The sequence below is a fragment of the Pituophis catenifer genome, unplaced genomic scaffold (assembly GCF_029215685.1).
Source record: "Pituophis catenifer annectens isolate HBS135680 unplaced genomic scaffold, rPitCat1.0.hap2 SCAF_11, whole genome shotgun sequence".
In the NCBI taxonomy this organism is placed as follows: domain Eukaryota; kingdom Metazoa; phylum Chordata; class Lepidosauria; order Squamata; family Colubridae; genus Pituophis; species Pituophis catenifer.
In genome coordinates, this window is record NW_027256891.1 from 12435687 (window position 1) to 12462252 (window position 26566).

General features: G+C 44.0%; 2 protein-coding genes across 2 annotated transcripts in view; both read left to right on the plus strand.

Annotated features, from left to right (window-relative positions):
• Positions 1–7252, plus strand: part of LOC139322875 (uncharacterized) — a 33374-nt gene extending 26122 nt beyond the window's left edge. The window contains exon 7 of the mRNA XM_070952122.1: positions 6859–7252. Coding sequence (XP_070808223.1) covers positions 6859–7252 — 394 coding nt within the window. The remainder of the gene's footprint in view (positions 1–6858) is intronic.
• An 11938-nt stretch (positions 7253–19190) lies between these two features.
• LOC139322876 (DNA excision repair protein ERCC-6-like) lies at positions 19191–24968 on the plus strand. Its single transcript, XM_070952123.1, has 2 exons — positions 19191–21940; positions 22970–24968. Exons 1-2 carry the CDS (start codon positions 19386–19388, stop codon positions 24966–24968), a joined length of 4554 nt encoding a protein of 1517 aa, XP_070808224.1. The 5' UTR covers positions 19191–19385.
• Positions 24969–26566: the final 1598 nt, after the last annotated feature.

A 26566-nucleotide genomic window follows, 5' to 3' on the forward strand; every position in this document is an offset into this window, starting at 1 on the left:
GAGTAGAAATTGCTAAATTAGGATTTGTTATATAATTTTACAGCTGAATGTTGCTTTGGAATGTAATGTATAGTATAAGGGGGATATAATAATATTGTTAGAAAGAAAGGGTCAGCATATGGGGGGTGGAGCAAAAAGGATGGTAAAGTATTATATAATCTGTTATTAATTTGGGTTTTATTCTGGAGAAGCCACAGGGGGAGGGGAGTGTGAGGGAGGGTTAGGGAGGAGGGGGGGGAAAGGGGGAAAAATCTGTATTTGAAAAACTTTTTCAATAAAAAAAAAATTATCACAGGAAGACAATAATTATCACAAAACAATAATTAGCAAATACATTCATTCAGATCAAAATGGTTTTATCCCAAAGAGACAGATAAGAAACAATATGAGACTAATAATCGACATACTAGAATACTATGAAATGACTGTAGATAAACAATCGGCCTTAATTTTTTTAGATGCGCAAAGAGCCTTCGATAACTTAAATTGGAAATTTCTCATACTCCAACTGGAAGCTATGAAATTTGGCGATAAATTTATAAATATGATAAAAAAAAACATATTCTTCACAAACAGCAAAAATAGCAATAAATGGCGATTTGACAGAACAATTTCAAATATCAAAAGGGGTGAGACAGGGGTGCTCTCTGCCCCCTTTATTTATACTACCGGTAGCTCTGGAAACCCTCCTGAAAGAAATTAGAAGAGATAACGAAATAAAAGGCCTAAAAATTAAGAGGGAGGAGTACAAACTACAGGCTTTCGCCGATTAGGGTGGATAAAAATCAATGATTTTTTTAAAAAAATAAAAAAAATCAGATTTTTTTGATTTAAATTGGATTTTTTTATTTAAATCAGATTTTTTTTTATTTTTATTGAATTTATTTTAATAAAAAACTTTTGGGGTAAAAATCTATCGTAAGATAGTTTTCTATTTAAGGTACATAAATAATTTAGTTTATTCAGCATGAAATGGAGCTTAGTTATGTAGCACAAGGCTGTATATTCTGCAACACTGGGACTATCGGTGAGTCAACAGTGGGTCAAAGGAGTAGCAGAGATGACAGTTGCTCTTTAAAAATTATGATTTAAATCGAGTTGATTTAAATCAAGTCTTTTTACTAGTGATTTAAATCGTGATTTAAATCATGATTTAAATCAACTCGATTTAAATCAAATCCACCCTGTCGCCGATGATATCGTATTCATTACAGAACAACCAATAACAACCGGCATTAAACTATTAGACCAAGTAGAAAAATATGGGAGAGTAGCCGGACTTAAAATCAACAAACAAAAAACAAAGATACTAACCAAAAACCTTACCAGCGAACAAGAAAAGGATCAAGAAGACGAATTAGGCATACAGACGACAAAGAAAGTAAAATATTTAGGAATATGGCTTACCAATAAAAGTTCATCAATTAGAGAAGATAACTATGACAAATTAACAAAACAAATTAAGGAAGATTTAGAAACTTGGAAAAAACTACAATTGTCATTCTTGGGAAAGATCGCCTCAATTAAAATGAATGTCCTACCCCGAATTCTATATTTATTCCAAGTAATCCCAATAAAACCGGGGAAGAATTTTTTCAAGGACTTTAATAAATTAATATCGGATTATATTTGGCAGAGCAAGAAAGCAAGAATTAAAACATTTACAGGATACAAGAGAAAAAGGAGGCCTGGCGCTACCAGATTGGGAATCATATTATAATCAAGTAAGCACTTCCTCATCTGATTTTCAAAGCTCAGTTTATCAAGAACAGAATTCTTTTCAACTATTGGAATCATTAAACTGAAACAATTCTCTACCGATAGGAACTATTGCCCGTATACAGAAAGCTTGTATTTCTTTCAGCCACCAAACCAAAGATCAAAATAACCAGTTCAAACTCTTTTAAAAAGATCATAAAATTCAACATTCATAATGGTAGGGATATCAGATTTGCAAACATTCATACAACCACTAGGTGATAGAAATTAGGTACACACTATGTTAACTTATTGTTGCTGTTTACCACCTATTAATTATCTGATTTCCACAGCACACATCTAGTAGCTGTCATTAAAAATGGTTAGGATATGTCCTGACCTAAAGCAAATATGATAAAAGAGTGATTAAATGACTAGGATTCACATTTCTTACAGCTATCATTAAGTGATTTATCTAAGTCAGCTGTCAAGATGTGGAAACCAAGGCTTATGGTCCATGCACTTCATAACCAACCGGAAGAACAGAAGTAGGATTTAGAATGAAGGCAGGAGAGAAAACAACATTTATATTCTTTTCTCAGATTTTAAAAATATAAAACTAAAGCAAAAGGGAAAAAAAACCAGAAAAACTGAATCAGCTGATAAAAACCAGAAACATCCAAGCATGACACTGCGGTGTGTCATGTCAGACAAAAACACACCAAAAAAGTCTTAACCGGCTGGTCTGGAAGCCCAGCCAGAAGCTGAAAAAGAACATATTCAGCGCTTCATCAGAGAAACCTTAGAACAGGCATATGTTCTCGTCAATCACAGCCATAACAAATCTGTAAACGGCAACTCTGAAACTGCAAAACGGAGATGGGGGTGTGCGTCTTTCCATTCTAACAGATTTATTGGGATACACCGTTTCCTGGACTAGTCCATTTTGACAGGCACATGAAAGTGAACAGATGCCTAGAAGTCAGGAAAGTTATTTAGTTCTTAGTACTTTATACCTGGTTATTTCTGCTATGTACAGTGGAGGACAGGGCCTGGTGTGCTACTGTCCATGGGGTTCAATTGCTAAGTCAGACATGATTTAGCAATTGAACAATTTATTTATTATTTATTTGTTTTATTTGATTTATATACCTCCCTACTCCCGAAGGACTCAGGGCGGTGAACAGCCAACCGCGGTGGCGGTTGATATCCCTAGGCTTATGGTCATGGGGGATTTCAACCTACCGTCCGTGGGCGAGGCGTCTGACGTGGCTCGGGAGTTCATGGCTTCCATGACAGCTATGGACCTGACCCAGTTAATTCATGGCCCTACCCACACGGGGGGAAACACGCTGGATCTGGTTTTTGTCTCTGGACAGTGGTTGAGTGATCTCGAGATAGGGGATATAGTCACCGAGCCCTTGTCATGGTCTGATCACTCTCTCCTTCGTCTCGACCTTCGAACCGCTACACCCTGCCGCAGGGAGGCGGAGCCAGTAAGATGATTCCACCCCAAGCGCCTTATGGAACCTGATAGGTTCCAGATGGAGCTTGGGCCATTCCCTGAGGCTCTGGCACATGCCTCTACTGGAGACCTAGTGGCCGCCTGGGATAGGGCAGCCGCTGGAGCTCTGGACCGGGTTGTGCCTTTGCGGCCTCTGACCCGGCGCCGATCTCATTTAGCTCCTTGGTTTACTGAGGAGCTGAGGGAGTTGAAGCGCCAGAAAAGACACCTAGAGAGCAGTTGGAGGGCCAGTCGTTCTGAATCTGACCGGACACTGGTAAGATCTCATATTAGGAATTACCTAGTGGTGATAAAAGCAGCGAAATATAATTACTTTGCTGCTCTTATTGCGTCATCAGATAATCATCCGGCCGCCCTGTTTAGGGTGACCCGCTCCCTGCTCCACCAGGAAGCGCGGGAGGACCCCTTGGAGGGTAGAGCCGAGGATTTTGTTCAATATCTATATGACAAAATCACTCAGATTCGGGAAGATCTGGACTCTGACTGGGCAGTCTCAGGGGGAGGGACTGAGGCAGGTCTTGAGAATGTTATCTGGGATGAGTTTGATCATGTGACCCCTGAGGACGTGGACAGGATTCTGGGTAGACTGAACGCGACCACTTGTTTATTGGACCCATGTCCCTCCTGGTTAGTGCTGGCTTCTCGGGAGGTGACACGAGGCTGGTTCCAGGGGATTATAAATGCTTCGTTGGGTGAGGGTGTCTTTCCTGCCGCCCTGAAAGAGGCGGTGGTGAGGCCTCTCCTCTAGAAGCCTTCCCTGGCAATGTTGATAAATTATCGTCCGGTCTCCAACCTTCGTTTTGTGGCGAAGGTTGTTGAGAGTGTGGTCGTGCAACAGCTCCCCCAGAACCTGGATGAAACGACGTATCTGGATCCGTTCCAGTCGGGTTTCAGGCCCGGGTACAGCACGGAAACGGCATTGGTCGCGTTGGTTGATGATCTCTGGAGGGCTCGGGACAGGGGGTGCTCCTCTGTCCTGGTTCTGTTAGATCTCTCAGCGGCTTTTGATACCATCGACCATGGTATCATGCTGCACCGGTTAGAAGAGTTAGGGGTGGGAGGCACTGTGTTGCGGTGGTTCTCCTCCTTTCTCTCTGACCGGTCGCAGTCTATGTTGACAGGGGGACAGAGGTCGACCCCAAGGCCCCTCATATGTGGGGTGCCGCAGGGGTCGGTCCTCTCGCCTCTCCTGTTCAACATTTATGTGAAGCCGCTGGGCGAGATCTGTGGTTTCGGGGTGGAGTACCATCAGTACGCTGACGACACCCAGCTGTACATCTCCACCCCGGATCACCCCAACGATGCCCTTGAAGTGATGTCCCGGTGCCTGGAGGCCGTACGGATCTGGATGGGGAGGAACTGGCTCAGGCTCAACCCATCCAAGACCGAGTGGCTGTGGTTTCCGACGTCCCGATAGAGTCAGTTGATGCCATCACTGACTATTGGGGGCGAATCATTGGCCCCCACGGAGAGGGCTCGCAACTTGGGCATCCTCCTGGATTCACGGCTGTCTTTAGAAGAGCACCTGACGGCCGTGACCGGGAGGATTTTTTATCAGGTTCGCCTGATTCGCCAGTTGCGTCCCTTTCTTGATCGGGACTCGTTACGCACGGTCACTCATGCCCTCGTCACCTCCCGCCTGGACTATTGTAATGCTCTCTACATGGGGCTCCCCTTGAGGAGCACCCGAAGGCTCCAACTGGCGCACAGTGCGGCCGCGCGGGTGGCAATGGGAGTGTCATGGTGCTCCCATGTGACACCTCTCCTACGCGAGCTGCACTGGCTCCCGGTGGTCTTCCGGGTGCGCTTCAAGGTTTTGGTTACCACCTTTAAAGCGCTCCATGGCTTAGGACCTGGTTATCTACGGGACCGCCTACTACCACCAATAGCCTCCCACCGGCCAGTATGCTCTCATAGAGAGGGACTCCTCCGGGTGCCGTCAGCCAAACAGTGTCAGCTGGCGGCCCCTAGGGGGAGAGCCTTCTCTGTGGGGGCACCTACCGTCTGGAATGGGCTCCCCCCAGAGATACGGAGGATCCTGGATCTGCGCACCTTCCGCCGCGCTGTGAAGACCTTTTTATTCCATCAAGCGGTCTTGGCCTAATCTCCTCCCTCTTTTAATATGTAAATTTTAATCTGTTTTTAAATTATTGGGGTGTTTTAATCTGTCTGGACCAAAATGATTTAATTTGATTTTATCTGGTTTTTAAATTTTGTGGATTTATGTATTTTATTGCTTGGCTGTTCACCGCCCTGAGTCCTTCGGGAGTAGGGCGGTATACAAATCAAATAAACTAAATAAACTAAACATAAATACAAAAATTTAAAATAGAATAATTTAGAATAGAATAATAGAATAGAATAGAATAGAATAGAATAGAATAGAATAGAATAGAATAGAATAATTTACACACTTCCCTCACACACAGAATTCTACAGAAAATAACCATCTCGTAGCCAGGCTGTCTATGTATTTATATTTTAATCACTTTTATTGTTTTTGCATTACATAAGCCGGAGACTCCCACAGAGGGAAGGTCTAACCAGTTTAAATAAATAATGCAATTAATGTCTGTTATCCGGATACAGGTAGTCCTCGACTTACTAGAGTACATTTAGTGACCGTTCAAAGTTACATCAGTGAAAAAACTGACTTATGACCATTTTTCACACTTACAAATGTTGTAGCATCCCCATGGTCATGGGATTTACATTTGGACGCTTGACAACTGACTCACATTTATGACGGTTGCAATGTCCAGGAGTCATATAATTGCCTTTTGTGACCTTCTGACAAGCAAAGTCAATGGGGATGCCAGATTCACTTAACAACCATGTGATTAATCACTGCAGATTCACTTAACAAATGTGGCAAGACAAATCGAAAAATGGGGCAAAACTCATTTAAGCAATTTCTCACTTAGGAACAACATAAATTTTGGGCTCAATTGTGGTCGTAAGTTGAGGACTACTTGTATGCTAATGTCAGAAAAATACCATAACAACACCAAGCTCTTCTTACACTTGTTCCACACATAGAATTCTATAGAAACTCCCAGTCTGCAGTTTGGGGCTCTCCTATATCTATGTCTATATATGTTTTGAATCACTTTTATTATGTTTGCATTACATAAGCCCCCGAGACTCCCAGAGAGGGAAGCTATAACCAATTTAAATAAATAATGCAAATAATGGCCATTATCTAGATTCACTACTATTAGAATAACTCCAGAAAAGCTTGGAAGGGCCTCAGTAGAGGTTTTGCTCTGTCCAGTGTGGGGAGGCTTCATCAGCCTCTGATCCCCAGGGGTCATCCACAGCTGTCCTATGATGCCTGGGCTGGGCATGATGGTAGTTGTAGTCCATGTGTTTCTGAACAGCTGGGGAATCCTGGGAGTTGAAGTCCACCTGTCTCAAAGTTTCCAAGTTTCAGAAACACTGGTCCAATCCTCCAAGGGAAAAAAATAGGGATACCCCAGCACTTTTGGGGATCCTGAGAATTTTCTTGGAAGGGGGGGGGAGATTCCTCCCTTGGGGTGAAAAAGGAGAGAGAAATAAGCTTCCACTTTGGAAGGAAGAGAGGAAAACGCCCTCACCCGACCCCACGGGCTACTCCCGCTGTCACTCCCATCCAGAAACGCCAATAGGAAAAGCGTTCAGCGCCGAAGCTCCTCCCACAAGAATGACCCCTCTCAAGGGCGCCTCCTGCCGAAAGGGTCTTCCACTAGCCACGCCCCCCGTTCCATCAATCTCGCCAAGAGGCGGGAGTTTCTTGCCCCCACCACCAATCGGAGCCCGGCCGTGTTTTCCCGACGGGCGTCACCCAGGATACTCTCCATGTTGGACATGGCGGCGCTTCAGGTGCGGGCCTGGGTCGAACGACGGCGGAAAACAGAGCGAGGCGGCTCGGTGCCGGCGACCTGTTGGGCTTCTCGCCCTTCTGTCAGCAGCGGGCTTCCTGCTTCCGCCTCCGCCCGGCGAGCTCCACTCCCCGCCTCTTCCGTCAACATCACGTCACGCGGAGCTTGACGAGCAGAGAAGAGGCGGTTGAGGGGATTGGCCGAGGCGCATGCGCACAATGGGAGCGCCGTCTTTGGCAGCTACGGAGGCGGGCACGGCGCGAGGCTCCTCCTCCCAGCCAAGTTTCGTTTTCCTTGATGACGTCACCGGCAAAGGAGGAGGCTGCGCCCTATCGGGAAGAAGAGGCAACTGCAGGGCTTGGGCGCTTCTCAACCGGGTATAACTTAGAGACGAGCGAGTTCCCATCATCCCCTGCCAAGGAGGATCAAGATGGGATATGTAGTGTTTCTCTGCTACAGGGAAGGAGCCTTGGGCGAGCGAGGCAGGTCTGGTTCCCCTAAATCCCAGGGACTGGTCCTTCCAGATTTAGGGGAGTCCACTGATCAATGGCCATTTGGTTAATCAGAGAAGGGGATTTTTAGTGCTCGGTCTTACAGAGGAGGCTGCACCACATCGGACTTCAGCGCCATCCCCCACCTGCCCCCCCCGTGGGGATTTGGGGAGTTTTGAAATCTGCATCTGTAGCCCATTTGGAGGAAAGCAAGCGACCCACTTCATCGCTGCCCCCAGATTGGTCTGCAGGGTCCTGGAGCAGATCGTACACCGGTGTCTCTCAAACCTCGGCGGGTTTAAGCTGGGGGGACTTCAACTCCCAGGATTGCCCAGAATTCTGGACGTTGAAGCCCACCTCTCTTTAAATTCTCGAGGTGGAGAAGCGCCGATACAGACCCCGCATCGCTAGAGACCGTTCTGCCTGACTTTAGCTCGACTGGACACAATGGGGTTTCCCCTAATTTTATTTATGGAGGTTACTTCCACGTAGCTCTTGCACAACGAATTGTCTTTTTCCCAACGAAGTAAAAGCAACGGGTTTAAAAGGGATATGCATTTTTCTTGGACGCCCTGCCTTATTTTGGAGGGGGGGGGAAACACACGCTTTGGTTGCCCCGATTTTTCTGTAAATAAACAAATCGATATAGCAACCAACGTGCCCATTTGTCTCAATCGAGCAAGCCATGAATGAATGAATGAATGAATGAAGCTCGACTCAGCCTCTTTTCTTCGGCCCCGCCCAGGGGCGGTCGTGTTTGGAACGACCTGAACGGCTAACCCGCCTCCAGTTTATTTGCATGCCTCTCGGTGATAGGTTGGTTAGGCTGGCGTATTAGCGCGCAGATTTAAATTTGAACTATTCAGAAAGCCGCGTATAGTTTTGGACGCGTTTGGGTGAAATCATGGCGGAGCTTGGAGATTTGAACCCGGAGCAAATAGAAGAGTTCCGCAGGTATTTCCCGAGGGGTGCAGCTTTGGGGAAGGGGCGCCTCCTGATTTGCTCCTGGCAAGCCGTTTCTTTGTGCAGGGGCTTGGCAGGAGTGGGGGATCCCACATCCCTATATTCATCTTCCTTTTTTTTCCTGCTAAGAGAGTCTCCCGAAAGATGCTTTTCTTCAAAAGGCAATTAGACTTTCTTATTTTTTTCCTTTGAAAACGAAAAGCAGCTTTGGGACAACCGTGACCAAATGATTGAGAATCTCCATAAATACTAAGGGGGTCCTTTATCAATGGGAGCTGGCTAAGATTTAAGCCAGCAGAATTATTTGGGGGGAAAAGAATGAGAATGTCGGTCCTGCCTCCGCTCCTGGCTTTTAAGTAAGAACGATCCTTGACTCCGGTTGGTGAGGAAAGTATAGTTTACTTAAAGGTTAAGCAGAATACAATAAAGCAAAGCCAGAACTGGAGTTTGCATGTCAAAATTCCGAGTAAAGCTTTCCCCCACTTTAAGGCTTCCCCACTGTTCTCCACCTCCCTTTGTGCAATTGGTTTTGAATACTGGAAATGGACGCTCTGCTTATAGACTGGCATGCAGCTACATTCTTCCTATTGGACCTTGGCATGCCAGTTCTACCCTGCCCTCACTCTCTTAGCATTCATTTTCCATCATAGGCGCTCCCCCTCCTATTTTCCCCACACCAATTGTGTGAGGTGTTTTGGGCTCAGAGAGAGAGAGAGAACTAAGCAAAGCACAGCTTATAACATTCGGGTCCAACCTTGGGAACTTTTTAAGTCGTGTGGACTTCAACTGCCAGAATTCCCCATCCAGGTCTGGGCACCCCTCGCTTCGAACAAGATGTGAATTTAGCCCCTATATGGACAAAGTTCCTAGACCAGTGTGCCTGAACCACTGACTGCCTTTGGTGTTTGGTGAACCAAGCCAACTGTGATTTATTCTGCAAGATATGGCTAAGCAAAGCACAGCTTGGAATAGTGATCTCCAATTCCCCATCCAGTTCTGGGCATCTCTGGCTTAAAACAAGACGGGAATTTAGGCACTCTGAGGACAAAAGTCCTGTTGGCTCATGATGTCAGGGAAGAACCCTGACTGCATCTGTTACTTTAAAAAAGCATCTAGAGTGAGAAGGAGGTTAGGTTTGGAACTGCATCCTCAATCATTTGAAATGAAGCCTTGTTGAAAGCTTTTGCTGAAGGTAGAGAATAATTTTGCCAAGCTGTCTTCTTGAGGCTGTGGAACACTTTTGCAATCAGCTCTTCTCTGATAGTAGAACTCTCATCTTAGCGTCTTTATCATATCTCAGTTGCATTTCCATTTGTGGCCACCATGATAATTCAACACCCTGATCTTGTACAGACTCCAGTTGGTGAGAAAGGTATAGTGGGGCAAAAAAGTATTTAGTCAGCCACCAATTGTGCAAGTTCTCCCACTTAAAAAGATGAGAGAGGCCTGTAATTGTCATCATAGGTAGACCTCAACTATGAGAGACAAAATGAGAAAACAAATCCAGACAATCACATTGTCTGATTTGGAAAGAATTTATTTGCAAATTATGGTGGAAAATAAGTATTTGGTCAATATCAAATAATAATAATAATAATAATAATAATAATAATAATAATAATAATAATAATAATAATAATAATAATAATAATAATAATTTTATTTCTATACCGCCCTTCTCCCGAAGGACTCAGGGCGGTGTACAGCCAATTTAAAAACACAAGACACAACAATAATTAAAAATTAAAATAATTAAATAAATTTGGCCGATTTAAAACCCCAAAAATTTAAAATACCCCAATTTAAAATTATTAAGTCGATAGCCCGGCCTGGCGGAACAACAGGGTCTTCAATGCGCAACGAAACACCCGGAGGTCGGAGATCTTGCGTATTTCCGGGGGCAGTTCATTCCACAGGGCTGGGGCTCCCACAGAGAAGGCCCTCCCCCTTGGTGTCGCCAGCCGACATAACTTGGTTGATGGCACCCTGAGGAGACCCTCTCTGTGGGAGCGGACTGGTCGGTGGGAGGCTATTGGTGGCAGAAGACGGTCTCGAAGGTACCCGGGTCCTATGCCATGGATGTTCATCTCAATACTTTTTTATATATCCTTTGTTGGCAATGACAGAGGTCAAACGTTTTCTGTAAGTCTTCACAAGGTTGGCACACACTGTTGCTGGTATGTTGGCCCATTCCTCCATGCAGATCTCCTCTAGAGCAGTGATGTTTTGGGGCTGTCGCTGGGCAACATGGACTTTCAACTCCCTCCAAAGGTTTTCTATGGGGTTGAGATCTGGAGACTGGCTAGGCAGGGTGGATAAAAATCAATGATTTTTTTAAAAAAAATAAAAAAAATGGATTTTTTTGATTTAAATCGGATTTTTTTGATTTTTATCGAATTTATTTTAATAAAAAACTTTTGGAGTAAAAATCTATCGTAAGATAGCTTTCTATTTAAGATACATAAATAATTTAATTTATTCAGCATGAAATGGAGCTTAGTTATGTAGCATGAGGCTGTATATTCTGCAACACTGGGACTATCGGTGAGTCAACAGTGGGTCAAAGAAGTAGCAGAGATGACAGTTGCTCTTTAAAAATTATGATTTAAATCGAGTTGAGTTGATTTAAATCAAGCCTTTTTACTAGTGATTTAAATCATGATTTAAATTGTGATTTAAATCAACTTGATTTAAATCAAATCCACCCTGTGGCTAGGCCACTCCAGGACCTTGAAATGCTTCTTACGAAGCCACTCCTTCATTGCCCGGGTGGTGTGTTTGGGATCATTGTCATGCTGAAAGACCCAGCCACGTTTCATCTTCAATGCCCTTGCTGATGGAAGGAGGTTTGCACTCAAAATCTCATGATACATGGCCTCATTCATTCTTTCCTGTACACGGATCAGTCGTCCTGGTCCCTTTGCAAAGAAACAGACCCAAAGCATGATGTTGCCACCCCCATGCTTCACAGTAGGTATGATGTTCTTTGGATGCAACTCAGCATTCTCTCTTCTCCAAACACGACGAGTTGTGTTTCTACCAAACAGTTCTACTTTGGTTTCATCTGACCATATGACATTCTCCCAATCCTCTTCTGGATCATCCAAATGCTCACTAGCAAACTTCAGATGGGCCCGGACATGTACTGGCTTAAGCAGGGGGACACGTCTGGCACTGCAGGATCTGAGTCCCTGGCGGCGTAGTGTGTTACTGGTGGTAGCCTTCGTTACGTTGGTCCCAGCTCTCTGCGGGTCATTCACTAGGTTCCCCCATGTGGTTCTGGGATTTTTGCTCACCATTTTGTGATCATTTTGATCCCACAGGGTGAGATCTTGCGTGGAGCCCCAGATTATCAGTGATCTTGTATGTCTTCTATTTTCTAATTATTGCTCCCACAGTTGATTTCTTCACACCAAGCTGCTTGCCTATTGCAGATTCAGTCTTCCCAGCCTGGTGCAGGTCTACAATTTTGTTTCTGGTGTCCTTCGACAGCTCTTTGGTCTTCACCATAGTGGAATTTGGAGTGTGACTGAGGTTGTGGACAGGTGTCTTTTATACTGATAACAAGTTCAAACAGGTGCCATTAATACAGGTAATGAGTGGAGGACGGAGGAGCCTCTTAAAGAAGAAGTTACAGGTCTCTGAAAGCCAGAAATCTTGCTTGTTTGTAGGTGACCAAATACTTATTTTCCACCATAATTTGCAAATTCTTTCCAAATCAGACAATGTGATTGTCTGGATTTGTTTTCTCATTTTGTCTCTCATAGTTGAGGTCCACCTATGATGACAATTACAGGCCTCTTTCATCTTTTTAAGTGGGAGAACTTGCACAATTGGTGGCTGACTAAATACTTTTTTGCCCCACTGTATAGTTTACTTAAAGGTTAAGCAGAATACAGTAAAGCAAAGCCAGAACTGGAGTTTGCATGTCAAAATTCCGATAAAGCTCCCTCCCCCACCCCTTTAAGGCTTCCCCATTGTTGCCCGCCCTCCCCCTTTGTCCAATCGGTTTTGAATAAGTTGTTTTGGGAACTGCAGCTACATTCTTCCTATAGGCCAGCTCTACTCTGCCCCCACACTCTCTTAGCTTTCCCTTTTCCATGTAGGCGCACCCCCTCCTATTTTTTCCACAACAACTGTGAGGTGGGTTGGGCTGAAGAGGAATTGGCCCAAAGTCACCCATTCGGTTTTTATGTCTAAGGCAGTCTCCTGGTTTCTAGGCCAGTGCCTTAACCACTAAGTGTCTTGTGTGGTGAACCAAGCCAACTGTGATTTATTCTGCAAAATTTGGCTAAGCAAAGCACAGCTTGGAATAATGATCTCCAATTCCCCATCCAGTTCTGGGCATCTCTCGCTTAAAACAAGATGGGAATTTAGCCATTCTATGGAGAAAGTATCAGAGTTTGTTGCAGAAATTAAATCCAGAAAACATACACAGGTAAACTGATTCAGCAGGATTGATTTAAATAAGAAACTTCTTTATATACAAGAATATATATACAATACCAACAGCAGAGAACAGTTTCATTTCATTTCAGCTCAGATCAGTAGACAAGTTCACACTGGTTTCAGTTTCAGTTCTCAGCACAGCATGGAGCTGAGCCACGCCCAGCCTCCAAACTGCTTCAGCTCCTATTGGCTGATTTAGTTGCTATGACTGTTCATTGGCTGACCTTGTTACCATGTCTCTGCTAGTTCATGAATAATCTGACACTCCTCCCTTCATGACTGGAAGAGACATAAATCCAATTAACTTAATATTCTTTCCATGGTGCACTCCACCCAATGGCTTGGTCATTATGCCTGCCGAATTGTCCTCTGAAGAACAGTGAAGCAAGCTAATCAATTAACATTTTATGGCTTCCCTGACATTACAATCTTAGGTCCACATGCTTGCTTCTATTCTTTACTCCGTCACCTGTTGCCATTTTAAAGCAGGCAACATTATCTTCATACACAGCTTCATTTACCTTTACATTTAAATCCTGTAACAGCTGTATATATCAGGTTACCTCTGAACAGAGTTCAGATAAAGCAATAAATTCTGCCTCCGCAGTAGAAATGTTGACAGTTGTTTGCTTCCTGGACTTCAAACCAATTAAAGCCCCTCCAAATAATACTACAATCCCAGAATTGGACTTTCTGGTTTTTACATCAGTTGCATAATCACTATCAACATAGCATTTCAGTTTTAATTCTTCAGAGACCTGTATTTGAAGACGCAAATTCACAGTTCCCTTCAAATACCTGAGAATCCTTTTTACACCTATCCAATGCAATTGCGTTGGTGCAGCAGTAAAGCGACTCAAGATGCTTACTGCACAAGTCTGGACCACTGTGACAGATATAACAGGCTCCCTATTGCTGACTGATACATCTCTTGATCACAGGCTTCAATTTCGTCCTCACCCAAACTGTTATGAAAATCTGTGCTCATAGGTGTTGGAGCAGTATTACCATCTTTCATGTTATATTTCCAACAACTGTTCAATTTTTCTTTTTTGACTGAGAACATAACCACCTTTCTTAGTTTTTTGTATCTCTACACCGAGATAATTTTGCGTTTCTCCGAAATTCTTTAGTTCAAATTTCTTTTCTAACTTATTAGCAAATTCTTTTACCTGTGATACATCCTTTGCAATGAAACAAAGATCATCCACAAATTCTAATAGTTTACAATCTCCACCTTGTAACTTTCCAGTGTATATACAACCATCAGCCTTGCAACTCTTGAACCCAAGACCCTTCAATGCAGTATCTAAACATATGTTCCAATTCCTGGCTGACTGCTTCAGCCCATAAATGGCCTTGTTCAATTTATACACTGTGTTAGGCTTTTTACTTTTTACTTTACCGTGGTGCTTGAACCATGTAAATTTCCTCCTCTTAATTCTGCATTGAAGAATGCAGTGGTTATGTCAAAATGCCAAATTTTATGGCCATGTGCTGCTGCCAACTCTAGTGCCAGCCTGATGCGTTCGCTCTTTACAGTTGGCGCAAATACCTCATCATAGTGTACATTTTTCATATGTGAAAAACCTTGTGCCACTAACCTTGCTTTATACCAGTGATGGCTAATCTTTTTGCCGTTGCGCGCCAAAAGCGCGGGGAGGTCGCGTGCGTGCATGCCCACACCCATAATTCAATGCCCCTGTGCATGTTGCATGACCCCCCACACACACTCCCCCCGCTTTTGGCACACAACGGTAAAAAGGTTACTAGTGGGCCTGGTAGGCACGTTTTTTTTGCCCTCCCCAGGCCCTAGAGGCTTTCTTGGAGCCTGTGGAGGGCAAAAACAGCCTCCCCCACCCTCCCGGAGGCCCTCCGGAGGCCAGAAATGGCAGTTTCCCAACTTCCGATGGGCCCAGAAGGCCCAAAAATCAGCTAGCTGGCGCACGCATGCGCGCTGGAGCTGAGCTAGGGCAACGTTCGCATGCCCACAGATATGGCTCTGTGTGCCATCTGTGGCACGTGTGCCATAGGTTCGCCATCACTGCTTTATACTATACCTCATTATTAGGTAGTACATTCCTCTTGTATACCCACTTGGATCCTACAGCTTTGCTACCCTGTGGCAAAGTCATAGATGTGAACACGTTATGTTCATCCATGGATTTCATTTCCTTGTCCATGGCTTCTTTCCACTTTACTTGTTCAATTCTAGGTAATGCCAATACTTCCTTATAATTTCTTGGCTCATACCATACATTACACACCTTTACTAGCAGAATACCTGTCAAGTGGAATCCCTTTGTTCCATCGCTCTGACCTGCATAGCATTGACTGCTCTTGTGTTTCAACCCTCTCTTGCTTCAAATCTTTTTCAGCTTCTCCTCCCTGAACGCTGACATCATCACTAAGTGGATCACTGTCACTAAGTGAATCATTCCATAAATTTGCATCAATTCTTTTCCAGTTTTGCTCTGCAAAGCTAGCAGACCTGGAAATCACTATTCTTTTGCTCCCATCACTAAAGTGATAGCTTCTAGAACCTGGCTCATAGCCCATAAACTTGAGCTTTCTAGCTTTTGGTTGTCCCTTTCTTCTAATTGCTTTTGGAATATGGACCCATGCATTACTACCAAAAACCCTTAAATGTGCCAGAGATGGTTTTCTCCCATATAACACTGCATATGGAGTATCATTAATGGATGAACTCCACAGCCTATTAATAAAAGAATTAGCAGTCAACATAGCTTCACCCCCAATATGACCTGATCAAACCAGAGTCCTCCAGCAGTGATTCCTTCATGGTTTGTAAGACTCCATTCTGCCTCTCAACTACACCATTCTCAGCTGCTGCATACGGATTTGTGTGTCTGTGTTTTATTCCTAACTGTGCCAACCATTGGTGAAAACTTGTTGACATGAATTCTGAACCTCTGTCAGTCTGCAGCTTACTTACCTGTTGTTTATATCTTCTTTCTAGGAAGCTTACCCATTGCTTCAATTTCTGTAGCACCTCCATTTTCCTCTTTAGTAAATAGCAGAACCCAAACTTGCTGTAGTCATCTATAATGACCAGCACATACTTTGCTCCTCCCAAACTGGTCCAGTCAAATCTGCATGTACCAGCTCTAGAGCTCTTGTTGCCTGCCTTGTGCTACACTTGCTTACTGGAAATGCTTTGGACTTTGATGATTTGCATACTGCACAGTCCAAGTATCAGGGGTGAAATGCTCCTGGTTCGGACAGGATCGCCCAATCCGGTAGCGATGGAGGCGGGTGGTTTGGAGAACCGATAGCAAAAATCCCTGCCCCCCCCCATTCCCAGCTAAGCCATGCAATCATCAGAGGCTTTTTTCCCCCCCAATTTTTAAAAGTATTTTTTCTACAACCTCTTCGGCCGAAAAAATGCTTTTAAAAGTTAAAAAAAAAGCCTCTGCCGATCAGGCAACTCAGCTGGGATCTTCAAAGGCTTTTTAAACCATTTTTTCTACAACCTCTTCGGCGAAGAGGTTGTAGTAAAAATGCTTTTAAAAGCCTCTGACAATCCCAGCTGAGTTGCCTGATTGGCAGAGGCTTTTAAAAGAAAAAAGCCTCTGCTGATCAGACAACTCAGCTGGGATCGTCAGAGCCTTTTGAAAGCATTTTTTTACAACCTCTTCGCCGAAGAGGTTGTAGAAAAAATGGTTTTAAAAGTAAAAAAAAAAAAAAAGTTGGCCACGCCCACCCAGTCACATTACCCCCCCATCAAGCCACGCCCACAGAACCGGTAGTAACAAATTTTAGATTTCACCACTGCCAAGTATGCTTTACATCCCTTTAAATGTAATCATTCTCCAAACTCTGGTCCATCTTTTGCAAAACTCGGAAGCTAGCATGGCCAAGCTTTCTGTGCAAGAGATGAACACATGAATCGTGTTGTGGTACATTTCCAAATGTTTGTCCACCTTTTGTCTTGCAACACATAAAGATTATCCTTTTTTATGCCCTTTGCAAATATGGTCTCAAATCCTTGCTTGTCTAAACTAGAGACACTCAGCAAATTATGCTCCATTTCAGGCACACATAATATATCATTAAACCTCATTTCCAGATATGGAATTTGCACACTGCCGCTTCCAATTACTTTAGCCTTTGACCATTTGCCAAGGCTACTGCATTTCCAGTAGCTGGATCCATTTTGAAAAACAATTTAGAATTGTTAACAATTGTTCGACTTGCCCCACTGTCTATCAACCAGTTGTCTCTGCTATGCAATAGCTAACTTTGGCAACAGCAACCTGTCCATCTTGCAATTGTCTTCCTTGCAAACAGCTTTTCTTTTGCAAACAGTCCTTTAAATGTGTTGTTTCACCACAAATGAAGCACAGCCTCTGTTGCTTCTGTTGTTCTTCTATCCCAAACGAAGCAGAGAGCTCTCTTTAAATTCAACAGCAGCCATCCTGCAAGCTTTCTCTGCCTTGTTCTCTTATTTAACACAGGCAGTCTCTCAGTTTAATTACAGTTTAGTCTTTCTGTGTGCTCTGGGCCCATAACCTATCAGAGTTTGTTGCAGAAATTAAATCCAGAAAATGCACATAGGTAAAATGATTCAGCAGGATTGATTTAAATAAGAAACTTCTTTATATATAAAAATATATATACAATACCAAAAGCAGAGAAGTTTCATTTCAGCTCAAATCAGCAGACAAGTTCACACTGGTTTCAGTTTCAATTCTCAGCACAGCACAGAGCTGAGCCATGCCCAGCCTCCAAACTGTTTCAGCTCCTATTGGCTGACTTAGTTGATATGCCTATTCATTGGCTGACCTTGTTACCATGTCTCTGCCAGTTCATGAATAATCTGACACAAAGTCCTGTTTGCTAATAAGGTCAGCGAAGAACCTTGACTGCATCTATTGCTTTAAAAAAAAATCTAGAGTGAGAGGGAGGCTATGTTTGGAACTGCATCCTCAATTATTTGGAAGTAAGCCTTGTTGAAAGCTTTTGCTGAAGGTAAAGAATACCGTATTTTTTGGAGTATAAGACGCACCGGACTATAAGACGCATCTACCTTTTTTGGTGAGGAAAAGAAGAAAAGGAAATCTCCCTCTGCCTCTGCCTCTGAGCAATTTTGTCTCATTGCAGCAAACAGCCTGCTTTACTTTCATTTTCGTTTTCAGCATAGCTTGATTAGCACAAAGGGAAAAAAACTGCAGCAATTTAGCTCCTTGGAGCAAGCAGCAGAGCCCTGCGCAAAACCTCTGAGAGCAAATCAGCTGAGTGTCAGGAGGCCGATCCAATCAACTTGTGCTAATTAGGCTGTACTGAAGCTGAAAGGAGCTGTTTTTTCTTGCTGTTTGCTGCAAGGAGGTAACTGCTGGGAAGCAGAGGCCAAAGGGTGGAGGCTAGTGGGTGGGAGGGACTACATTCAGTGTATAAGACACACCTAAATTTTTACCCCCTTTTAGAGGGGAAAAGGGTGCGTCTTATACTCCGAAAAATACGGTAATTTTGCCAGGCTGTCTTCTTGAGGCTGTGGAATACATTTGCAATCAGCCCACCTCTGATAGTAGAACTCCCATGTCTAGGAGGAGGAAGGAGAAAGAAGATAATATATAATACGAAAGGAGAATTTGTGGATTTTCAGATTTGCAGGCTCGCATGGCTTTAATACAGGTAGCCCTCGATTTATGACCACAATTGAGCCCAACATTTCTGTTGCTAAATGAGACAATTGTTAAGTGAATTATGCTCCATTTTACGACTTTTCTTGCTGCATTTGTTAAGTGAATCACTGCAGTTAAGTTAGTAGCATAGTTGTTAAGTGAATCTGGCTTCCCTAAATTAACTTTGCTGGTCAGAAGGTTGCAAATGGGGATAATGTGACCCTGGGACACTACAAGCGTCATAAATATGAGTTATCAGTTGCCAACTGTCCAAATTTTGACCACAGGGATACTGCAACAGTCGTGTGAAGAACGTCATAAGTCATTTTTTTCAGTGCCGTTGTGACTTTAAATGGTCACTAAATGAACTGTTGTAAGTTGAGGACTACCTGTAGAAGTAAGCGCTACTACTATCACCCACCTCTGAATCCAAGGCACTTATGCTGCATAGGCAGAAAGCGCTAAAATCTCTTCCGTGTTCTTTATTTTTCTGCCCTTGAGTGGGGTTTCTTTCTGGTGTGTTTCTGACTACAGAACTGTCTCTTGATTTTACAGATCTGTGTCCCAAGCCAAGGAGGAGGCCCGAAATGGGAACCTGAAAGCATCTATCCACTTGTTCCAACAGGCTCTTGAAATCCATTTCAGTGAAAAGCTGACCGCGAACATTAAAAAGTTGGAGGAAGCCCTAGCTTCTCTGGCTGTGGAGGAGGAGGAGGACGATGATGGCTTTGTGGATGTGTGTCAGAGTGGACTCATGCTGTATGGAGAAATGCACGATAAGCTTTTTGACTATCAGAGAGAAGGCGTTGCTTTTTTGTACAAGTTATATCGAGACAGAAGGAAGGGCGGCATCCTGGCAGATGACATGGGACTTGGGAAGACCATTCAAATCATTACCTTCCTCTCCGGAATGTTTGACGCAGAACTCATCCGTTCCGTGTTGCTGATTCTCCCAGCCACCCTTCTTAACAATTGGGTGAAAGAGTTTGCCAAGTGGACCCCAGGCCTGCGAGTGAAAGTTTTTCATGGGACCAACAAAGCTGAACGTAACAGGTCTCTGGAGCGGATCCAGAGGAGAAGGGGCATCTTGCTCACAACCTACCAGATGCTCCTCAACAGCTGGCCGCAGCTTTCTAGCTTTGGTGGGAAAGAGTTTGTTTGGGACTATATCATTCTGGATGAAGCCCATAAAATCAAAACTCCATCTGCCAAAACGACAAAATCTGTGTATGCCATTCCTTCCAAAAACCGCATCCTTCTCACAGGGACTCCAGTTCAAAACAATCTCAAAGAACTTTGGGCTCTTTTTGATTTTGCTTGTCAAGGCTCACTTTTGGGTACCAGCAAAACCTTTCGGATGGAATATGAGAACCCCATCACAAGAGCCAGGGCAAAAGACGCCACTCCTGGAGAGAAAGCTCTGGGACTTAAAATCTCAGAAAATCTGATGTCCATCATAAAGCCATATTTTCTGAGACGGACTAAAGATGAGCTCCAGAAGAAGAAAAAGGCTGAACTTCCAAACCATCTTCCTGGAAACCAAAGCAAAGATCTTGCTCCCACCATGCCTTCACTTCCTCGAAAGAACGAGTTCATTATATGGGCATTCTTATCACCCATACAAGAGGAAATATATAGAAATTTTATATCTTTGGATCATATCAAGGAGCTGTTGTTGTCTACCAGGTCTCCACTGGCTGAGTTGACTGTCCTGAAGAAGCTCTGTGATCACCCAAGGCTCTTGTCAAATCGAGCATGTAGTCAACTAGGCCTGGAAGCATCCGATTATAGCGAACAAGATGTTGGTGAAAATGACCTTAGTGAGCTCCCAGACATGAAGAGGAGTATTGGGCATGTTTCTGATGAGATGCTGATTCAGGAGTCTGGAAAGTTGAGCTTCCTTGTGGCGCTGCTGGAAAGACTGCAAGACGAGGGACATAGAACTCTGGTGTTCTCCCTATCGCGAAAAATGTTGGACATTATAGAGCGTGTCTTAACTCACAGGGGATTTAAGCTCATGCGCGTTGATGGGACAGTGACCCAGTTGGCAGAACGAGAGAAGAGAATTGGCATGTTTCAGAAAGATGGAGACTACTCTGTCTTTTTGCTTACTACTCAAGTTGGTGGGGTTGGTTTAACCTTAACAGCTGCTAGTCGTGTGGTGATTTTTGATCCTAGCTGGAATCCAGCTACAGATGCCCAAGCTGTGGACCGAGCTTACAGGATTGGCCAAAAAGAGAATGTCATAATCTACCGTCTGATTACCTGTGGGACAGTAGAAGAGAAGATTTATAGAAGACAAGTCTTCAAGGATTCCTTAATACGTCAAAGCACGGGCGATAAGAAAAATCCCTATCGCTATTTCACTGTGCAAGAGCTAAAGGAGTTGTTCATATTGGAAGACACGCGAAGCTCGGCCACACAGTTACAACTGCAGTCCTTGCATGCCACCCAAAGAAAAACAGATACTAAGCTGGATGAACACATTGCATACCTCCATGCGCTAGATATATTTGGCATTTCTGACCATGATTTGATGTACACACGTGACACAGCACATGATGATGAAGCCGAAAATGAAGAAGCCCATAGGTACATTGAACACAGAGTCCAAAAAGCCCAAGAGTTGGTACAACTAGAATCTCAGTTGAATGACCAGCACATGAGAAATATCAGAAACACGACTGAAGGAGCATGGCTGAGAGATATAGACTCATCCACCCAGCCAAAAACAAAACCATCCAAGTCTTCACCAAGTGAAACTCTTGGGCCATCTATGTCCGAAAGGACAAACCCGATAGTCATGGAATCACCCATTCCATCCATGAAGAAATCACCAACTCCTCCTCCAACTCCCATGGTTATCCCGCCTGTATTTATTAGTCCTGCCCTCAGTAACAAAGTGATTGATCTTACAAGCGACGATGACAACGATGTTGTTAGTGATATGGTCAATTTGAGCTCTAAAATGACCAGTCTGGTTGTTGAAGACATGGATGATGAGCAAATGCTTCAGATTATTTCTAATACGGAAGATGCTTTGCCTTCTGAGGAGAAAGAACAATTTCCCAGCTTCCAAGTGTGTGAACTAAAGCCTGGGACAGGTCTTGTGTCCCCTTTTCAGACTCATCCAGTATCTAACAAGGAGGACTACAGTCCTGAATCCAGCGCAATCTCTGAACTGCCTGCCCAGGATAAGGATGATGAGCAACTGGTTTTCCATACAATCAATACGGAAGTTCTGCACTTCAAAAACAAAGAGTATCAACCAACCAGACTGCAAGCAGATGAGCAAAACGAGAGTCTAAATGTTGTATCTCCTCTTCTCCAAGCTATTTCATTATCTATCGAAGGCAGTGTCAACTCTGAATCCAAAATGATCTTTTGCGAGCCATCTCCAGAAGCAAGAAAGGAGCTTAAAGATGTCCAGATGAAACTGCTGCAGGACTCCATTGTGTACCCTTCAGATGGTGGCATGCACCAAACTCAGGCTGACATGTCACTTGATGTTCTTCATGGAGATGCCTGCGAAATTAAGGAACCAGATGCTGTGGCACCACTTGAGACCATAGTTAGCAAAATGACAGAAAGCATCACATTGCAAAAATCTGACACGAGAGAACCTACGCAATTCAAGTCTCTTGATATTTCCTCTCACTATCAGCACAGGAGAAATATCACAAACACGTCTGAAGGAGCATGGCTGAGAGATATAGACTCATCCACCCAGCCAAAAACAAAACCATCCAAGTCTTCACCAGGTGACACTCTTGGGCCATCCATGTCTGAAAGGACAAACCCAATAGTTGTGGCATCACCCATTCCATCCATGAAGAAATCACCAACCCCTCCTCCAACTCCTGTGGTTACCCCACCTGTATTTATTAGTCCTGCCCTCAGTAACAAAGTGATTGAACTTGTAAGCCATGATGACAATGATGTTGTTGATGATATGTTCAATTTGAGCTCTAAAATGACCAGTCTGGTTGTTGATGACATGGGTGATGAGCAAATGCTTCAGATTATTTCTAATACGGAAGATGCTTTGCCTTCTGAGGAGAAAGAACAGCAATTTCCCAGCTTCCAAGCGTGTGAACTAAAGCCTGGGACAGGGCCTGTGTCCCCTTTTCAGAATCATTCAGTATCTAACAAGGAGAACTTCAGTCCTGAATCCAGTGCAATCTCTGAACTGCCTGCCCAGGATAAGGATGAGCAACTGGTTTTCCATACAATCAATACGGAAGTTCTGCACTTCAAAAACAAAGAGTATCAACCAACCAGACTGCAAGCAGATGAGCAAAATGAGAGTCTAAATGTTGTATCTTCTCTTCTCCAAGCTACTTCATTATCTATCGAAGGCAGTGTCAACTCTGAATCCAAAATGATCTCTTGCGATCCATCTCTAGAAACAAGAAATGAGCTTAAAGATGTCCAGATGAAACTGCTGCAGGACTCCATTGTGTACCCTTCAGATGGTGGCATGCACCAAGCTCAGGCTGACATGTCACTTGATGTTCTTCATGGAGATGCCTGCGAAATTAAGGAACCAGATGCTGTGGCACCACTTGAGACCATAGTTAGCAAAATGACAGAAAGCATCACATTGCAAAAATCTGACACGAGAGAACCTACGCAATTCAAGTCTCTTGATATTTCCTCTCACTATCAGCACAGGAGAAATATCACAAACACGTCTGAAGGAGCATGGCTGAGAGATATAGACTCATCCACCCAGCCAAAAACAAAACCATCCAAGTCTTCACCAAGTGAAACTCTTGGGCCATCTATGTCCGAAAGGACAAACCCGATAGTCATGGAATCACCCATTCCATCCATGAAGAAATCACCAACCCCTCCTCCAACTCCTGTGGTTACCCCACCTGTATTTATTAGTCCTGCCCTCAGTAACAAAGTGATTGAACTTGTAAGCCATGATGACAATGATGTTGTTGATGATATGGTCAATTTGAGCTCTAAAATGACCAGTCTGGTTGTTGAAGACGTGGATGATGAGCAAATGCTTCAGATTATTTCTAATACGGAAGATGCTTTGCCTTCTGAGGAGAAAGAACAATTTCCCAGCTTCCAAGTGTGTGAACTAAAGCCTGGGACAGTGCCTGTGTCCCCTTTTCAGACTCATTCAGTATCTAACAAGGAGAACTACAGTCCTGAATCCAGCGCAATCTCTGAACTGCCTGCCCAGGATAAGGATGATGAGCAACTGGTTTTGCATACAATCAATACGGAAGTTCTGCACTTCAAAAACAAAGAGTATCAATCAACCAGACTGCAAGCAGATGAGCAAAACAAGAGTCTAAATGTTGTATCTTCTCTTCTCCAAGCTACTTCATTATCTATCGAAGGCAGTGTCAACTCTGAATCCAAAATGATCTCTTGCAATCCATCTCCAGAAGCAAGAAATGAGCTTAAAGATGTCCAGATGAAACTGCTGCAGGACTCCATTGTGTACCCTTCAGATGGTGGCATGTACCAAACTGAGGCTGACATGTCACTTGATGTTCTTCATGGAGATGCCTGCGAAATTAAGGAACCAGATGCTGTGGCACCACAGGAGACCATGCTTAACAAAATGACAGAAAGCAGCTTGCTGCAGAACTCTGACAGAAAAGAAACTGCACAGTTCAAGTCTCTTTATATTTCCTCTCACTATCAGGTCAATTTCAACCTTGCCCTGGAGGATTCTGAGAATGGACCACAAACCTTCGCAGAAGAACACATGTCATTAGAGGAGACAGAAAATGTAGGATTCCAGCTGAGGTTAGATAGCTACTGTAGCTCTGGAACTGAATCAGTTGGGAGAGAACATGGGAGTCACAGAGGCCTCCAGACTGGCAATGGTGCAGAGGGCTCTGTGGTCATGGACGATTCCAACGGTCCATGTGATAGTAGAGACAGTTTTGGGCTGGGGAAAAAGAAGCGTCCTGCAATTATTGTGTCGGATGAGGAAGAGGAAAATGATGAATTAATAGATGAACTGGATGAGGACAAGCCAGAGGGAATTTGTATGTCCACGCCAAAGACCAACAGGCCGATTTGTTTTTCTCCAAGAATCAAATTGAGTGGAAGAAGATCAACAGCTTCTCGTCGATCCCTCTTCGATCTGGTCTTGGAAGAAGTGGAGGGTGCAGCCGAAGAAGCAGGAACTGCCAGCAATGTATCTAATGACGTTCAGCATGAGTTTGAAGAAGAGCTAACCCAAAATTACATTGAGCAAATGTCAGAGGAAGCGGAGCCATCGGGTGAAACGCTGGATTCTGAGAGAGAGCCTAGCCATTTTCAGGATACAGACTCTTCAAGAGGAGAATCTTTTCCCTGAAGTTGCAATATAGAGGGAATCTGATCCTTCTGAAAAAAGAAAGCCCTTAGGTTACTGTGCTTGAGTTGAATGTTTGCTCTGAAGACTTGTTCCTACGGTTGGATTTTGTTTTGGAGAGCCAGCTGCTGAAAATTAAATATACAGTATATTTTGGTCTATCTTAGCAGACTCTTAGTTCTTTATTATGCTTTGCTGCCTTTCGTTTCAAAGGGAGTTCAATTTTTATCAATCACCTTCTTGGGTACGGCCAACGTGCTGGAATTTGGAGACTTAATTCCCCTTGAGTTAGCTAATCTTTGATTGGGCTGTATCACTTGAGACTTTTATTCCAACAATGAGGCCTGGGTCTCAATCAATCAATCAATCAATCCCAATGATGCAGGAATGACATACCAGAGAAGGCTTTTAATAACATCTAGCAATGACAATTTGACTCATATGATCCGGTAGTAATGACTTCTAGCACATAGAAAATGCTTAGACCAGTGTTTTCCAATCTTGGCAACTTTAAGATTTTTGGATTTTAAGTCCCAGAATTCTTCACCCAACTTGAGAGGGGAATTCCGGGATTTGAAGGCCTATCAATTGAGCTGACCGATGACAGAGAGCTTCAGCAGAGGGATGAAAGAGCCACATGTGACTCCAGAGACACAGGTTGCTGACCCCTGTGCTAAATAAATGTTCCACTTGTGATTTATTCATGTCTTGAATTAAACAAGATGTTTCAATGCTAAGGTGGGGTCAAGAAACAAGTAAGGCATGGAATGGATTCTCTATTGTAGTAAGGTAGAAAAACAATCTTGAAAGCCCTTTCCAACTCTCTTTCTGTCCCATTTTCTACTAAACAAAATCAAGGCACAGTTATTTTACATTCCTCACGTTTCCCTCTTTTTTTTTTTTTTTTAATTTGATTTATATGCCGCCCTTCTCCGGAGACTCAGGGCGGCTTACAGTGCGTTAAGCAATAGCCTTCATACTTTTGTATATTTATACAAAGTCAGCTTATTGCCCCCACAAACTGGGTTCTCAATTTAACCACCTTAGAAAGGATGGAAGGCTGAGTCGACCTTGAGCCTGGTGAGAATTGAACTCGCAGTAATTGCAGGCAGCTGGATGTTAAATGCTGCCTTAGGAGGCATTAGCCTCCTACGCCACTCAGGCTCCTTGGGACTATATAATTTTTTCTGCACAGCCCTCCTTCATGGTTTGTTCGTTCTTTCTTTATTCCCAAGGTCCGTGATGGTGAACCTATGGCAGGTGTGCCAGAGGTGACACGCAGCCCCCACTCTGTGGGTACGCAAGCTATCACCCCAGTTCAGCTCCATCGCGCATTTGTGCGCGTCTCCCGATGGCCAGCTTGTCTTTGGGTCTCTGCTGTGCATGCATGGGGGGGGTCAGGTCTGGGGGGGGGATGTGCGTGCATGCGTGAGGAGGTGGGGTGCATGCGTGGAGTGCACGGACATGTGCAGAGGGCAGGGCGCATGTGTGGGGGCCGTGCGTGCCTTGCATTTGGGGGGTTCGCGCGCCCGCATGCTTTGGGCACTCGATCCGCAAAAGGTTAGCCATCACTACCCAAGGTCAACTCTACATTTTTTCAG